The sequence below is a fragment of the Myodes glareolus genome, chromosome 12 (assembly GCF_982192425.1).
Source record: "Myodes glareolus chromosome 12, mMyoGla1.1, whole genome shotgun sequence".
NCBI classification, from domain to species: domain Eukaryota; kingdom Metazoa; phylum Chordata; class Mammalia; order Rodentia; family Cricetidae; genus Myodes; species Myodes glareolus.
In genome coordinates this window covers 5,522,258-5,539,534 of record NC_142037.1, presented here as the reverse complement: position 1 = coordinate 5,539,534, position 17,277 = coordinate 5,522,258, and the positions used below count along the sequence as shown (strand labels likewise).

Here is a 17,277-nt window from a genome sequence, read left to right as displayed (position 1 = left end):
CTCAGGATTTGGCATCAGGAAGATCAGGAGTTCAGAGTCATTGACACTTTGTTAGAAACAGGTTCTGGGGTCTGAGGTTTAGTGGATTTAGAGCTTGCTATGGAAACATGCAGATCTGAATTTGGATCCCTTGCAGTCATTTAAAAAGCTGGCACAACAGCAAAAACCTCAATCCTAGTGCCAAGGAGGCAGAAATAGGAGGATCACAGAGAATTGATGGCTTAGTGAGAGATCCTTTCTCAGAAAACAAGGTAGAGAGTGAAGAAGATGTAGAGTTCCACCACTGGCCTCTATATGCATGTGTGTATATGTGTGCATATAATGAACACATATGAACACACATACTAAGGTATTTCTACTTTAGTCTTTGATTTTTTTAGCATAGTTTTTCTTTGTAGATCTTTAGAAAAAAAGATTTATTATTTTAAGTTATGTGTATTTGTGTGGGGATATTATTTTTTAAAATGTGTGTTTATGTGGATGCAAATGTTGGTGCCTGTAGAGGCCAGAGGCATTGGATCACCCTAAAGCTGGAGTTATAGGTGGTTGCGAGCCACCTGATGTGGGTGCTGAGAATCAAACTCAGGTCCTCTGCAAGAGCAATACATGCTTTTAACCTCTAAACCATTTCTCTTATCTCCTTTGTAAGCCTTCTTAAGTATACCTCTGTTATTTACAATAGACTCAATTATTTGGCTTAATTTAAACTTTGTATTTTAAGGATAATCATGAGATTCAAATTTTTTCTTTTGTTATATAGTTTGTTCTGACATAAAACTGTTGACTGAATTTTTTGTTCTGCCCGGTTTCCACAGTGTTTAAGTCCCAAAGAAAATCACACAGAGGTTTGCATTAACTATAAACTGATGGGCTCAGGCTTCTTAATAACTCTTATAATAGCCCATTATTCTTGTCTATGTTAGCCACATGGCTTAGTACCTTTTTCACCCAAGACAATCACATCATGCTTCTTCTGTGGATGGATCAGGACTGCAGAGGAATGGATTTCCTTCTTCCCAGAACTCTCCTATTCTCATTGACCCACCTCTACTTCCTGTCTGGTTGTCCTGCCTATACTTCCTGCCTGGCTACTGGCCAATCAGTGTTTATTTAAAATATAATTGACAGAATACAAACAATTGTCCCACACCATATAACTTAAATTATGAAAGTATATATATGTTTCTTGTGACTTACAACTTTCTCATTTTCTGAGGTCCCTAAAACAAAATTTACCTTTTTGCTTTTAGGTATCGCAATTAATTAGTATATGTATAATTATTAATTATATAATAACTAATTCACTGAAATAATTATTTGTTCATTTTCAGATTTACTAGTATTTTTATGCTATTACATTCACTGTCAATAATTTAGTGAAACAGATACTGTGTCTATTTTACAGACTCAGAAATGAAGCTCAGGATCCTGTGCCAGATAATCTGCTTAGAATTAAACATACGAGCAAAAGTGTAGAAATAGAACATTGTCTTCTGTCCTCTTTGTATAGTTCACTGCGTTTGTTCCTTCTATACTATACTTACATATTTTTTATGGTGCTTAGAATTCAAGGCAGGGTCTTGCACAAGAACTGTCCTCAGTTGCTTTTGTACTTATTTTTGAGCTAGACAAGCTGGTCAGAATGCCCCGGGGATACTCTTGTCTCCCCTGCCCCAGGATTGGGGTTACAAGCACATCTGACTTTTGTCTGGGTGCTGGGGACTAAACTCAGGCCTTCATGCTTTTGTTGCAAGCACTTTACCTACTCAGCCACACCCCAGATCTTATTACCTATATTTGTTGTAACTGTCTTTTTCTTTTTTCTCTAACTTTGAGATTGCCAGCCCCTCTTTTAACTTAAATATAAAGTTTACAGAGAAGTTATAAGAAATAGTAAGATGAAATCTCCACTTTTTTAAAAAATACAATTTTATATATAGTTAAGGATGACCTTTACGATTTTTCTGCCTCTACTTTCCAAGTGCTGGGATTATAGGCACATGATTGGTTTAGGCAGTGCTAGGGATTGATCCCAGGGTCTTATGCATGCTAGGCAGATACTGCCATCCAAAGTGTTTTCCCAGCCTGGCATTCTCATACTCTTTAGGGAGTGATGGAGGAGGGTTATCTGTCTGTTGTGTTATTTTCATTGGTCAATAAAGAGACTGCCTTGGCCCTTTGATAGGACAGAAAATTAGGTAGGTGGAGTAAACAGAACAGAATGCTGGGAAGAGGGCTGTGAGGCAGAAGCCATGGAGCCAGCCACCAGGTCAGACATGCTGAATCTTTTCCGGTAAGCCACCACCTCGTGGTGCTACACAGATTATTAGAAATGGGTTAATATCAAGATATGAGAGTTAGTCAGTAACTAACTCTCTAGATATAATGGGCCAGGCAGTGCTTAAATGAATACAATTTGTGTGTTGTTATTTCTGGGACTAAGCTAGCCATGCGGGAGCCGGGTGAGGCGAAAAGCTGGCCTGTCCGCAGCCCCTCACTACAAGGGAGCGTCACCTATTGTTAACATTTTACTATATTTATTTTATGTATCTATTCCTTTTATATATGTGTGTGTGCATGCGTGTGTATGTGCATACATACATATTCCTTACTTTCTGTACCATTTGAGAGTAAGTGACAGACATTGTTATTTTATATTGTAGTTCAATATTGCTTAAAAGGTAATCTTTTCTCTTTAAAAACAAATTACTAGAGCCATGTAGCTAGAGATACCATTTTCTCATGTATCTTCAGTAGATGACACACCTTATTGTGCTACTTAATGTTAGACTTAGAACGAAACATTTCATTTTAAGTGGAATGTTTTTGTCATCAGTGTTTGCCTACATCATTTTTGCTGCCTTTCTTATCCTTGTTCTTTTTGGCTGTTACTTTTGGTTTCTGACATACCTAAGTAGTATAAAAACTTACTACTGTCCTCACATAATGCTGCCATTCAGAGCTTGTGAGTCCTTTTCTGCCACTGTCTTTCTTCCTTTGGTTTCTGTGCTCAGGTATGTGTCACAGGGCAGGCGATACTGAAAACCCCACCTCCCTGCCAAGTCTCTTGTGCTATGAGCCAAGTGGAGGCTTGGTGCTTATTAGTGCTTCCCAGCAGTTGAGCTAAAGGAATGCTGCATGGCTTGTTGGACGGTGCTGAGTGGCCTTGAGTATGGTGTTCACAAGGGATGCATAGAGAAGTAAGGGTCTTACAGTCTTTGGGAGAGCATGCGGGTTCCTCCTGGTTCTACATTAATCCCCAGGCAATATATATTTAATGCCTCCTTATGACTATCACTGTAATGGGGGCTTTGGGAATATTGTAATAAGATACATAATTAAGTGACAATATTATAGCCACCCAATTCCAGCTCTGCTACATACCAGTTAAGCAAAGTAATGCCTTTAAGTCCCAGTTTATTCTTCTATAAAGTTGAGCTATTACTATCTACCTGGTAGGCTATTGTAAAGATTAAATAATGTCAGCATAGTGTCATCATATGCTTGATACTAGACAATATTTTATTTTATATAGTCATATGATACATGTATACTATATAAACTAAAGAAGAATAAAAACAGTGAATAGTGTGATCATACAATGTATAACCAAATACTTTGTGACACATGTATTATGAAGGTTATGAATAGTTCAGGAATGTAGAAAGGTGGGGGTAACAGTCTTATGCAATCAGTCAATATTCTTGTGCCTCAGTTTTTCTTCTAGTCACACTGACGTCGGTGTCAGATGTTCTCCAGACAGTGACTAAAACCTCAAAGCATTTTTGTTTTGTTTTTTGGTTTTTCAAGACAGAGTTTATCTCTTTATAGCCCTGGCTGTCCTGGAACTCACTCTATAGACCAGACTGGCCTCGTACTCAGAGATCCTCTTGCCTCTGCCTCTTGAGTGCTGGAATTAAAGGCATGGACCAACACTTCCAAGCTCAGTTTTGCTTTTTTTTTTATGATTGAAGAAGGGTTTTGGTATGTAGACCACACTGATCTGGAACTCATGATCTCTTTGCTGCCACTTCTTAAGTAGGGTTACAGATGTGTATTGCCATACCTCCCCAGCCCATTTTAGTTTTTGTTGTTTGTTTTAGGCAGGGTCCCGCTATGTAGCCCTAGCTAGCCTGGAACTCACTATGCGGACCAGGCTGGCCTTCATCTCACAGATATGCCTGCCTCCGTCTCCTGAGTATTGAGATTAAAGATGTGTGTTAACATACCCAAACTTTTTAAGCTTTTAAAACTTCACTTAATTTATTTACTTTTTTGAGACAGTCTTGTTATTTTTGTTTGTTTTTTGAGACAGGGTTTCTCTGTAGCTTTGGAGCTTGACCTGGAACTAGCTCTTAAAAACCAGGCTTGTCTCGAACTCACAGAGATTCACCTGCCTCTGCCTCCTGAGTGCTGGGATTAAAGGTGAGCAACCACCACCACCCGGCAGTAGTCTTATTATTTAGCCTAGGCTGGCCTCAGACTCATAGTTTCTCTGCCTTTGCTTCTTGAGTGGTGAGATGATGGCACCTGCTGTACCATCTGGACTATTTCTGATTTTCTAAGTGGGCCATGTTGTAGACATTAAAGAGAAGCTTGAGGAGACATTTGAAATTTAGCACTTTTGCCAGGTGTGGTACATATCTATAATCTGAACACTTGGGCAAGAAGGATGATTGCTGGATGTTTGAGGTCATCCTGGTCTGTGTTGTGAGTTCTAGACCAGCCAAAGCTATATAATAAGACCCATCTCAAAATAGAAATGGGGTCATTGAGATGACTAGGTGGGTGTAGGCACTTGTTGCAAAGACTAATGACCTGAGTTTGATCCTGGGAACCTGCATGGTGGAAGGAGAGAGCTGACTCCTGGAAGTTGTGCTGGATGTGCTTGACACACACATTTAATCCTAGCACTCTGAGTTTTGAGGTCAGCCAGGTCTACCTAGAGAGTTCCAGGTCAGACCCTGTCTGTCAAAAAAACACCCAGAGATGAGATGACTTCCTTCCAGGAATGGAGCTTGATTTGATATTACTCGCTGTTGTCTCAGACATTGTAGTTGGTTGAAGCCAAAAGAAGGTGGATGATTTCACATTCTGAGTCCTTCTATATAATTTGAGGATTAAGTGATTTATAACTCAAATTATTTTTTCTGATCCTCTGACAAAATATCAATTAAAAACTAGTCAGACAAGTGAACAAACGAGGCAGAAGGCTTAAGCCTTTTGGACTGGATATTAAGGACATGTGGTCTGCTAACCATGAGTGATTCTCTGGGACAGAGTCTCATTTCCTAGAATGGAGCCCAGATTGTAAGCAGGTTTTCATAACTATGGATAGAAGACACCTTTAGAAGATAGTTTTCCTCACTGGGTGCTTCCTTTCTTACTGATTTTTTTTTTGTTTTTGTTCTTTGTTAACTTCTTTCCAGAAAGTTTGTTTTTGTTTTGTTCAGTTTAACTTCTTCAAAATTTCAGAGAAATTTCTTATGAAAGTGAAGCTGCCTACTCTTGTTTTTCCCTTTGGTTTAGCATCTCCCTTTTCTGTTGCTAGTTTATATTCTCTTTTTCCCTCTCTCTCTTTCTTCTTCCCCCACACCTCTCTCTCTCGGCATTGTTTGCCAAGGTTTCAAGTTTATACTGAGAGGTGAGGCAACGTTGATCTTGGCAGAACAGTGCAAAGCCAGTAGAGTCATGAAGTGACGTAAGTTTTTTATTTTTTTCCTTTCTGTTAAAAGCTCTCTGGCACAGCTGGGTATTCTGGTCTCAGAAGAAAAGAGAAGAGACTTTCTGAAGATCTGGTAGAGAGGACAGAAGAATTTGGAGCTTATTTCAAAGCTGCAGCAAAGAACATCAGCACAACCCTACTGAGAGTTTAGACAGACTTCTTGGCTGTGTGGTGTCTGTTCAGTTCTTTAGAGCTTGGGTTTGCTAGCGGAGGGTGAGCCAAGGCTCTGAGAAGAGGGCGAAGAGGAGTGTGTTGGGTTCCTGCCTTTCCTCCCTGCTGAAGTCTTCAGTCCACGAGAAGCCTTAGAAAGAAGGCTGAAGAGCTTGTCTTACTTAGCTAGGTCCTTCATACTGTTGAGTTGAGGACACCCATCTTTTCACCAGGACTTTGGGAAGCAGTTTCAGAAACATAGAAGGAAGCAATACTTAAGGACTTCTCAGCATTAGTCATATGCTAAGTTACATTTTGAACACTGGAGCAAGTGAAAGACAACTTTTTCCTGGATCTAAACGGCACCTAAATTCTGTGAGCTTACATATGTGATGCTTGGGAGATATAAAATCAGTTTTCCAATATAAACAATATAAATAAACTTCTGGATTCTTTTCTTTTGAGGACTTCAGCAGGCACAAGTTTCCTGCCAAGAAGATTTAAGGCCTTTTTTTTTTTCCATCCTTCCTTCCTGTTTTTTTTTTTTTATGTTAATACTTTTGGGACTAATGTGAATAATAATGTCTTGGAAAAGAAATTACTTTTCCGGAAGCTGTGGTAGTGTTCAGGGGATGTTTGCACCTCGAAGCTCAATGTCTATTGCCCCCAGCAAAGGTCTCAGCAATGAGCCAGGGCAGAACAGCTGCTTCCTCAACAGCGCCCTGCAGGTAAGGCCACCTCCTTCTTTGTGACAACTGATAGTATTGTGATTACAGAAACTTTCAAATGTGACAACTGACAGTTTTTTTCTGAATTCTGTAACCTGAGATCATATTTTACATTTATTTGTGATCTTATACTAGGTTCTTTATTTCGAAAAGAATGTCAGTTACCTAATTTGTAAATTGGAGATTAATAATGATTAAATATTATTAATCTGTTTCAAAAATTTTAGATTGTATCTTGAGAATAGTGTGTGTTTTTTTGTCATGTGCCTGTGTTGTGATGAGTGTGTGTGCAAGTGTAAGTGTCTCCTTTCTCTGTGATCTTCCTTCTCTGCCTACCCAGCACTGAGATTACAGGCAGGGCTGCCGTACACACCCAACATTTTCCTGGGTGCTGGGATTTGAACTCTGATCCTCATGCTTATGTAGCAAGTAACTGACCTACTGAGCCATCTCTCCAGCTCCAAGGGGCTTTCAAGTAGCAGAAACTCTAGGTGTGCCCTGGTCTGGTATTCAGGGCAGTTTTATTGTTGTTTTCTTAAAAAAAATGGTTTTTATTATTTTAAACTCTGAATAAGTACGTGTGTCTACATGTGAGTATAGATGCCCTTGGAGATCAGAGTCATCAGATCCCTGAATTACAGAAGTTGTGAGCTGCTGTGTGGATGCTGGGAATTGAATCTGGGTCCTCTGGAAGAGCAGTTAGTGCTTTTAAGCGCTGAGCCATTTCTTCAGAGACCACTGCCCTCACCTCTTTTTAAAGACAGGATCTCATTATGTATCTTGGCTGGTCTACAACTCTCTTTGTAGACCAGTGTGGTCTTTAACTCATAGAGATCTTCTCTCTGCCTCTAAAGTTCTGAAATTAAAGATGTGTGCCCCTATGATGGCTTCATACATACATACATACATCTTTATGCATACATATGTAAACATACACATATAAAATTTATGTTCATTGTTGCCTGCATGTATATCTCTGTGAAGCCATCTCTTCAGCCCCTCTTTTTTTTTTTAAAGATTTATTTATTTTATGTTTATGAGTGCTCTATTTGCATGTCTGTTACATTACACCAAAAGAGTCATCAGATCCCACTATAGATGGTTGTGAACCATCATGTCAGTGCTGGGAATTGAAACTGGGTTCTCCAGGAGAGCAGCAAGTGCTCTTAGCTGCTGAGGCATCTTTACCACCTCTACAGGACCCCCAACTCCCATTTTGATTTTTGAAGACAGGGTTTCTCTGTGTATCCCTATCTGTGCTGGAACCCACTCTGTAGACCAGGCTGGCCTCAAACTCAGAGATCTGCCTGTCTCTGCCTCCCGAGTGCTGGGATTAAAGGTGTTTGCCACCACGGTCCAGTTTTCTTTTTCTGATGTATTGTGTTATTTTTCTAGCAAGGGAAATTTCCTAAGACATTATGGTTATGTTATTTAAATTTTTTTATTCATTTATTTTTACGTGTATGGATTTTTCTACCTGCTTTTATGTGTGAACACCACATGCATACAAAACCTATGGAAGCCAAAAGTGCGTATTTGATCCTTGAGACTGGCATTATAAGCAACTGAGCTGTCATATGGGTGTGAGAATAGAACTTGGGTGGGTCTTCTGCAAGAGCAGTCAGCTCTTAACTTCTGAGCCATCTCTACAGTCCTAGCATCATTTAATTTTTTTTAGAAAATCTTTCGTGTGTGTGTGTGTGTGTGTGTGTGTTATAAGTGCACTTATCCATTTGTATATTCACCCATGCATGTACAGGCCAGGGGAGAAGTTGTGTGTCTTTTTCTTCTACTCTGTGCCTAATATGTGAGATGTACGGGGTTGCTTAGTGAACCAGAAGCTTGCCATTTTAGTTAGGTTGGTTAGCTGGAGAGCTCAACACTAGGTTGAAAAGCATGCCTAGCTTTTATATGGGTGCTAGAGATTAGAACTCAGGTCCTCTTGCATTCACAGAAAGTACCCTTACCTACTGAGCCATCTCCTCAGTCCTGTAATATTAATTTTTTTTTTAAAGACTAGATCTTACAGCATAGCTCTGATTGGCCTTGAACTTGGTATGCAAACCGGTGTGGCTTCTTTTTTGTTTCTTTTTTTTTGAGATAGGATTTCTTTATGTAGGCTTGGCTGTCCTACAACTAGCTCTGTAGACCAGGCTGGCATTGAACTCAGAGATCCACCTTCTGAGTACTAGGATTAAAGGTGTGTGCCACCATGCCCAGCTCAGTGTAGTTTCATAATAGAGATACAATTGTCTCTTAGAGGCATATGTCACATACTCAGCAGCCCACTATTACTTTTTATCCTATTGACGGAAAAATTGTCACAAAGGTAAAAATTTAACATTATAGTTCAAGTTATTAATACAAATTTCAGGGTATTCTTCCTTTTATTGTGGAGACCATTAATTCTGCACCATTTATTAATGAGTTGGTTCTTTATATGGAACCCGGGCCTTACATTTGTTAAACTGCTCTGCCACATGGCTAATCTGTAAACGAAAGTTTTTGTTCTGCCTGACCTCAAAGCCATTCAGTCCCAATTAAACACACAGAAACTATATTAATTACAACACTGTTTGGCCAATGGCTCAGGAGTATTCCTAATTATCTCATATATCTTAAATAACCCATTTTTATTACTCTGTGTATCGTCATGAGGCTGTCTTTCTACTTCCATAGCTATATGGTGTCTGCCTGACTCAGCCCTCTTTTCTCCTCTATCTCTGCTTAGATTTCCTGCCTTGCTCTATTCTGCCCTGCCATAGGCCTAAGCAGCTTCTTTATTAACCAATGGTAATAAAACATATTCACAGCATACAGAGAGGAATCCCACATCATCTCCTGTTTACTGTATAAATAAAAAGGAAAGTTTTTACTTTAACATAGTAAAACTACATGTAACAAAACAGGTATCAAGCAAGAATTGCAGTTACAATATTTCTTTGTGAGTCTAAAGTTTCATAACTAATTTATCTTTTATCATAACTAAGGAAAACTATAACTATTACTCTAATCCCCTGGCCCAATTCTACAGTTTGTAATCCCTAAATTTCTTCTTCAACATCACATTTGATTTTTAATCATAGGATTATTAAGTCATTGAGTGACTTCTATTTCCTATTCTCTCTCTCTCTCTCTCTCTCTCTCTGTGTGTGTGTGTGTGTGTGTGTGTGTGTGTGTGTGTGTTTGTTCACATGAATGTAATGTGCCCATGGAGGCCAGATGAGGGTGTCAGATCCCCTGGAGCTGGAGTTATAGGTTGCTGTGAGCCACCTGCTGTGGGTGCTGGGAACCAGACTCTGCAAGGAAAGTGTGTGCTTTTTACCACTGAGCCTTCTGCAGTCCTGGTGCTTTAGCTTTTTGAGATTTGTTTTAATATGTTAGAATGATCTTTTGTCCAGATCGTGGAGATTCTTTTTCCTACAGTCATTCCCTGTTTCATCGAATTCTTGACTTGAAAGTTAAAGGCTATTTGTAGGCTAATGAGTATTCCTGTTTTGGAAGGTTTTGTGGCACTTGGACATCTTCCGCCGTAGCTTTAGGCAGCTTACAACTCACAAGTGCATGGGCGACTCCTGCATCTTCTGTGCTCTCAAGGTAAGCTCCTTAGATTGTTTTTTCTCAGTATCTTATGTTGCCAAGTTGTTAATATTGAGGGGATTTGGTGAATTAGGGCATTTTTTCCCCTAAGACAGGGTTTCTCTGTGTAGACAGTTCCTGGAACTGTAGACAGTTCCTGCAACTCACTTTATAGACCAGGCTGGCTTTGAACTGCTTGCCTCTTGACTCTGAGCATTTGAAGGTGTGCACCACCATCCTGACTCCCCATTCAATTCTTTCTACCAGTTCTCTATCTCATATTTTCATGCTCTGAGTAAAATAAGACTGGGCATTTGTATAGAGACAAAGAAAATGGGAGAGATTTGATTAAGAAAAAGAAACATAATAGTCCTTGGTTGGTGTGTATCTTTGACCAACATGTAGTTCTCCTGTGTTTTTTTGGTTCAGTTGTGTTTGAGTAAATCTATAACTTTCATCTGAGTTCAGAGTACAAGTCCAGGGTCAGTCATTATTTTGTCTATGAAGGTTGAATTATTATTTTTTTCTTTTTCCTTTTGGTTTTTCAAGACAGTGTTTCTCTGTGTATCCCCGACTGTCCTGGAACTCACTCAGTAGACCAGGCAGGCTTTAAACTCACAGAGATCCACCTGCCTCTGTCTCCCAAGTGCTGGGATTAAAGCCTAGCCCGAAGGCTGAATTATTAGTTTGTCATGGCTGCCTAGGTATATCAGTTGACTTTTAACTTAAAGTAGAAATTGTGAGCTGGATACTTGTAGGAATTAGCTTGATTTGGGAAATAACCAGGTTAGCTAAAGGATAAAACAATTATATTTTTATTTATTATAAGGAACAAAGTCACGAAACAGGAACAAGAAGTTCAAGCTCAGCTGTGCTGCGAGGGAACCAGAGAGAGAGAGAGAGAGAGAGAGAGAGAGAGAGAGAGAGAGCGCGAGCGCACCTGGGCCATACACCAGTTTTACTCCTAGCCCCAGAAAGCCCTGCCTTAACTTAGATCCACTTCTTAAAGATAATTGGCTAACAATGTTTCTCCATCAAATACTCTTGAATTTTCTGATTTAATTTCATTATATGCAATAGTTAATAAAAAAATTTTTTTAGGTAGGTTCTTAGGTTGTCAAAATTAGCCCTGGTCTTGACCTCTCTACTTAGCTGAGGGTGATCTTCTTGACTCTACCTCCTATGTGTGCTGGGATTACAAGAATGCACTATGAAACCCAGTTTATCTGATACTGGGGTTAAACCTAGGGCTCTATGCCTGCCAGGCAAGAGCTACATTGCCAATCTTTACTTTATATTGTTGTGGAACCATTTTGTCTTTTTGTTTTGTTTTTGAGACAGACTGTTATTTTATGTTTACTTGGCTGGTCTTAAATTTACTCTGTGATTAGGCTGGCTTTGAAGTTGGTTGTGGTTCTTCTACCTCTAATTCCAAGTTCTGGCCTATTTCTCATTACAAGATCCTGGAAAGAGTTGAATGAGTCCTGAATTTTCTGTCATTTGGGTCATAGACTATATTTATTATAAATTATACTTAATATAAACCACTATAACTTATAACAAAACAGTATAAATAATGGGGTGCATATAATCAAAATTAATTATATGCATGTGTGAAATTGTCAAAAAAATAAATTATTGGTTGGACAGTGGTGGTGCACATGTCTTTAATCCCAGCACTCGGGAGGCAGAGGCAGGCAGATCTCTTGAGTTTGAGGCCAGCCTGGTCTACAAGAGCTAGTTCCAGGACAGGCACCAAAGCTACAGAGAAGTTCTGTCTCAAAACAAAACAACAACAACAACAGAGAGAGAGAGAGGGAGAGAGAGAGAGAGAGAGGGAGAGGGAGAGAGCGAGCATTTAATTTGATTTTATAAGTGGCCACATTGTCTGCTTTGTTAGTAAGTTCAAGTAATGTCTGATTCATGGTATTAGGCCGATACTTGCTAAGGAAATAATAATCTTGGAGAGATTCTGGGAAGAAGAATCTTCTGAAATTGGAAACTCATATGCCTTGCGTGGCCAGAACTTTACTGTACTATTTATTTATTTGAGATGGGAATCTCACACTGTAAAAATCTCCTTCTCAGCTCTTCAGTGCTGGATTGCAGGTGTAAGCTACTGCGTCTGGCTTTGTACAGTGTTTTACCTGGGAGGGGCTCTGGAGAACCAACATAATCTTGTATTTTTTTTTTTTTCAGAGTGACAGATTGTAATTTGATTATAAATTAGTATTTTATAAGCCAAAGAGAGGGGAACTAGCCTTCAGGCTTTATGGTACATACTCAAAGATGTCGGAGCAGAAGGGAATTTGCTTTTTAATCTTTTTGACTTGAGGAAATCTGTTGAGTCTTCAGATAAGATGCTTATGATGGGTGGGTTGATATACTTAGGGTGTCAAAGGCTCTATTTTAGGATTTTATAATTCTGAGGATATTTTATAATTTTAGTATTTTCCTCATGGTGTTATTACTTAGTCTGACCAGATTTATTTTCTTTAAGTTAGTAGAAAATATAGTGACTTAGGCACTGTAGGGAACCAGCTTGATGTGACTAACGTCACTTTGAGTGTAACTGCATTTTATTTTATCCTGGCATGCATTCCAAACACACACACACACACGGCAGATATAGGTGTTAAAAGTTAAAATAGCCAAGGATTTGGTGGGATGTTGATAGCAGAGCCTAAGTGTATCCAGTTGGCCACAGGCTGCCTGTGTCAAGTTTAATTCACAAACCCTTTGCTCTCCTGTTTTGGTGCCTGGAGTCTTGCTGTTACTTTCTCTCCCTCTCTCACTTCCTCCTTCTCTGTTTTCCTTCTTATAGGGTCTCACTATGTAGCTCTGACTGATGGAACTCACTGTGTAGACATGGTTGGCCTCAAGTGTAGAGATTTGCCTGCTTCTGTCTCCTGAGTGCTGGGATTAAAGGCGCATACCACCACACCTAACTACGTTTTTTTCTTCCTTCAAATTATATTTCTGCAATCTGGTATTTGTCTGCCCTTTTTTTATTTGGTCTCTGCAAGAGTAAAGGTTTGGGATTATTGTCAGAAAAATAGCCATCTAATATTCAGAGATTGAAGTTCATGTTACTTTGCAGTGTTACTATGTTATTTTATAGAGATAATTCTCTATTTTTAAATCCCCATTCCACACTGTTTCCTGTTTTAAAGATAGAGGGATGTTTGGTGATGTTAATAAGAATTTTTGTTTTTTTTTTATTTCTTTTGGCTATTAATGACATGTTTGTATTCTTTAATGCTTTAGTATATTATGTTTAGTATATAAAATTCTTACCTCATTTTTTTTTTTTCAAAAAAGGAAAGTTCAGTTTTCCTCTTTGAAGTATACTTTAACTCCCTGAAAATTCTGTGAAATCAGATTTAATTATTTTGGAACATAATTGTTTATTTTTTTTTGTACATGGTCTTTATTTTGCATATATTTACATTTTTTGAGTATTTATGTAATCATAAAATTTTGATGTGTTGAGCAGGCATACCTTCAGCTGGACAGTCTTTTTTTTAAAAATATAATTCTTGCAGGGCAGTGGTGGCACACGCCTTTAATCCCAGCATTTGGGAGGCAGAGGCAGGTGGATCAAGTTCCAAGACAGGCTCCAAAGTTACACAAAGAAACTGTATCTTGAAAAAAAAAATTCTTGTTTTTTTCTTTTTGTTTGTTTGTTTTTTTGAGACAGGGTTTCTCTGTAGCTTTGGAGCCTGTCCTAACACTCGCTCTGTAGGCCAGGCTGGCCTCAAACTCATAGAGATCTACTTGCCTCTGATTCCTGAGTGCTGGGATTAAAGGCATGCGCCACCACCGCCAGCTAGTCTTTTTTTTTTTTTTTTTTTTTTTGCATTGGTATTTTGCCATGGGTCCCTGGAACCATGTTACAAACAGTTACAGCCTGTTATAAACAGGCGTGAGGTGCCATGTGGGTGCTGGGACTTGAACCAGGGTCCTCTGGAAGAGCATTCAGTGCCCTTAACCACTGAGCCATCTCTCCAGACCCCCAAAAAAATTCTTTATTGATTCTTTGGGAATTTCATATCATGCACCCCAATCCCGGGATTTCAACATTCATGGCTCCTATTTTCCCCTGTGATAACATGGGCCATGAACATCATCACCGACCCCAGCTGCAGCAGGAACATGGACACAGACATGTCCTCAGCAGCAGTGTTTCTCTGGGTAGTTCAGGCTAGCCTTGAATTAAGATCTCTTTAGAATTAAGAGATCTGTGTGCCCCTGCTGAGGATTAAAGCACTGCTGAGTGCTGGGATTAAAGGTGTGTGTCACCATCATCTGACACATTGTTCACTTTTAAGCCTGTATAAAAGCTGCACACGCACAGACACACATTGACACACAAAATAAACTCGCTAACATGTTCCTAAATGAATTAGTAGCCAGTCAGCTCCATATCCCATGTTTAGGTGAAGGATTTGTCCTGATTTGTCCTTTTAAGTATTGCTGGCTTGCACAGCCCGTTCTTTCTTTAGGTACAGAATTTTACCTTGCATCACCTCCTGTTGTGAAATATTTGTACATTTTGTGAAGGAGTATTGCTGTGGTTGGTGTAATAGAAAGCTGAACAGCCAATAGGTAGGCAGGAGGTATAGGTGGAATTTCTGGGGAAAGAAAGAAAGGAGGAAGAATCCAGGTGCTTGGGAGATGTCAGGAGACACAGGGGTAACAGGAAATGCAAGATGGAAGAGCAGTAGTGCCATGTGATAGAATGTAGATTAATATAAACGGATTATTTTAAGTTCTAAGAGCTAATGGGACCAGCCTATGCTAATGACCATGCTTTCCTAATTACTAAGTCTCCATGTTGTTACGTGTGAGCTAGCGGCTGAAGAAAACACTTAACTGCGCTACCTCAAGTGCTCATCCATGGCTTTATGTGGAATGCTTTGATGTTTTATTATTTTTGTTTTCTCCCATTCTCTCAGCATCTGTCAGTGTTCTTGTGCCTTTTGAGCTTCACCAGTTATGTGTTGTAGCCAGTGCTTCTGATTGCTTTTTGGTGGTTTGCATATAATATTTATATGATTCTTTTCTTTTGGTACAGTGAAATATACAGTTTGTTCCCTATGTTAATTGGTATTAAATCTATAAATTTCAACTGTTCTGGCATGCAAATTACTGGTAGTAACCTTTGTTGTAAAGAATTTATATTTACAAAATGGCTCAGTAGGTAAGGGTGCTGGTCATCAAGCTCAAGACTTGAGTTCACCAGAACCCACATGGTGGAAAGAGAGAATCAACTTCTGCAAGTTGTCCTCCAACACCCACACATTTGCTGCAGTGTGCTTGTACCCACCCACACACATGCATACACACACATACAAATAATTAGTTAAAAAGAGAGAATTGATACAGTGTCATTGGATCATTTTGCTTACTCTGAACCTTGATGTCTGATTTAACAAATAGAAGATTGCATTGTACCAATTACTGTTTCATTTCAAAACCCAACCTATTCCCGTCTATTATGATTAAAGGACTTTTTGTTGTTACCTGTAGCCCAGAGTTCTTATTGCTCAGGTTGGATTGCTCCTGCGCCCTGTCCACAGGGTATAACTTTAACTGTGGTGTTGGCATGTTCATCTGTCTCTGTTCTGGGAAGGAAATCCGTCCTCTGTACTTAATACGTGACAAAGATTTTGTTCTTCTTCCAGGGATTGTACAGAGCTTTTACAGTGCCAGCGTGTAGGACAGAGTACTTTTTGTTATAGTCAAAGAAGAATGTTGCTTGATTGATTAAATTTAAATTTTCAATTAGTGATAAAAAAATCCACCAGATGGTGGTGGCGCACGCCTTTAATCCCAGCACTCGGGAGGCAGAGGCAGGTGGATCTCTTTGAGTTTGAGGCCAGCCTGGTCTACAGAGTGAGTTCCAGGACAGGCTCCAAAGCTACACAAAGAAACCCTGTTTTTAAAAACAATAATAAAAATAAAATAAAATAAAGAATCCTAGAATATTAGCATAAGAGCTGGAGGACGGTGCCTAGTGGGGTGGGGTGATAGGAGGAAACAGGTTTTATAGTAAAAGATGCTCAAAACTTCTGTATTAAGAGAGCAAGTGGACTGTTTATCTGTGGCAAATTTGAGAATTTAGGGGGTAAAATTCTTTAATATCTTTTGAGTTGTACCCATGTGGCATTCTTTTTGAGTACCGAATGATTAACTCAGAAAATAAAGTGATCTGAGAAATTATTCGTTGTTCATTATCAACCCATTTTTTCTAGACCGTAGCAATGGAAAGATTTTTTATTATTATTCATGACCAATATCAGAGAGGAAACCTATTATCATACACAATTTCAAGCAGGAAATTAGATCTGTAGTTTGCTCCCTAGAAATCTTAGCTAGTAAAAAAGTTTACACACGAGGAAGTAAATCTTTTTCTGTTCCAACTACTATCTGCTTGTGTTTAGCTTCCTTATTTTGATTACCTATGGATATGAACACAATTGTGTTGTGTTTTGATTAGTCTTTGTTCTTAAGTTCTCCTAGACTGTGGATATTCTAAATATCTTCAGCTGATTTTACCATCAAGATAATTTCAGTAACTTAAACTAAATTCCACCCTTTTTAAAATTTGGAGTTCAGATTGCACCTTTTCATCAAATAAAAGGGTGTAACTATGAGAGAAAAAAACAGAAATCATGATTAATCCTTTCCATAATTTATGGCAGTCTAAATTTAATATACACTTAGAATCTTATCCACAAGAACCCTTTAATTCCCCTAGTGCTATAAGTGAATATGGTATTGATTCAAATAATGTTGGTAATCTGTGAGGACCGTCATCTTTTGTTACTACAAAGTTAGTAAATTGATCATTGTGTTGTATAAATTATCAACATCAGTTTATAATCTCTCACTAGAAGCAATACTGTGTTCTTGCCCTTCTTTGTCTGTGTTCATTATTTTGAAGTTTCTGTTCCTCTGTTTCTGTCTTAGTGTGTATGGAAATGTCTGTCTGCACTGGCAGCAGGGACAGGTGTGACAGGTGACTTTAATGATCTTTATATTTTCCATCCTAAGACCACAAGACAAAATATTGAATATTAATATGCAATG

At 38.9% G+C, this 17,277-nt stretch overlaps 1 protein-coding gene across 7 annotated transcripts in view; it reads left to right on the top strand.

The window, feature by feature from the left end:
* The window catches only part of Usp54 (ubiquitin specific peptidase 54), a 100,901-nt gene that overhangs the window by 29,080 nt on the left and 54,544 nt on the right, over nucleotides 1-17,277 (top strand). For 6 of the 7 annotated variants that reach the window (XM_087911930.1, XM_087911932.1, XM_087911931.1 and 3 more), the window contains exons 2-3: nucleotides 5,736-6,603; nucleotides 10,108-10,200. The exons of the other annotated variant lie outside the window; for it this stretch is intronic. In XM_087911930.1, coding sequence (XP_087768056.1) covers nucleotides 6,457-6,603; nucleotides 10,108-10,200 — 240 coding nt within the window. In that variant the 5' untranslated portion in view covers nucleotides 5,736-6,456. The remainder of the gene's footprint in view (nucleotides 1-5,735; nucleotides 6,604-10,107; nucleotides 10,201-17,277) is intronic. 7 annotated transcript variants of the gene reach the window in all.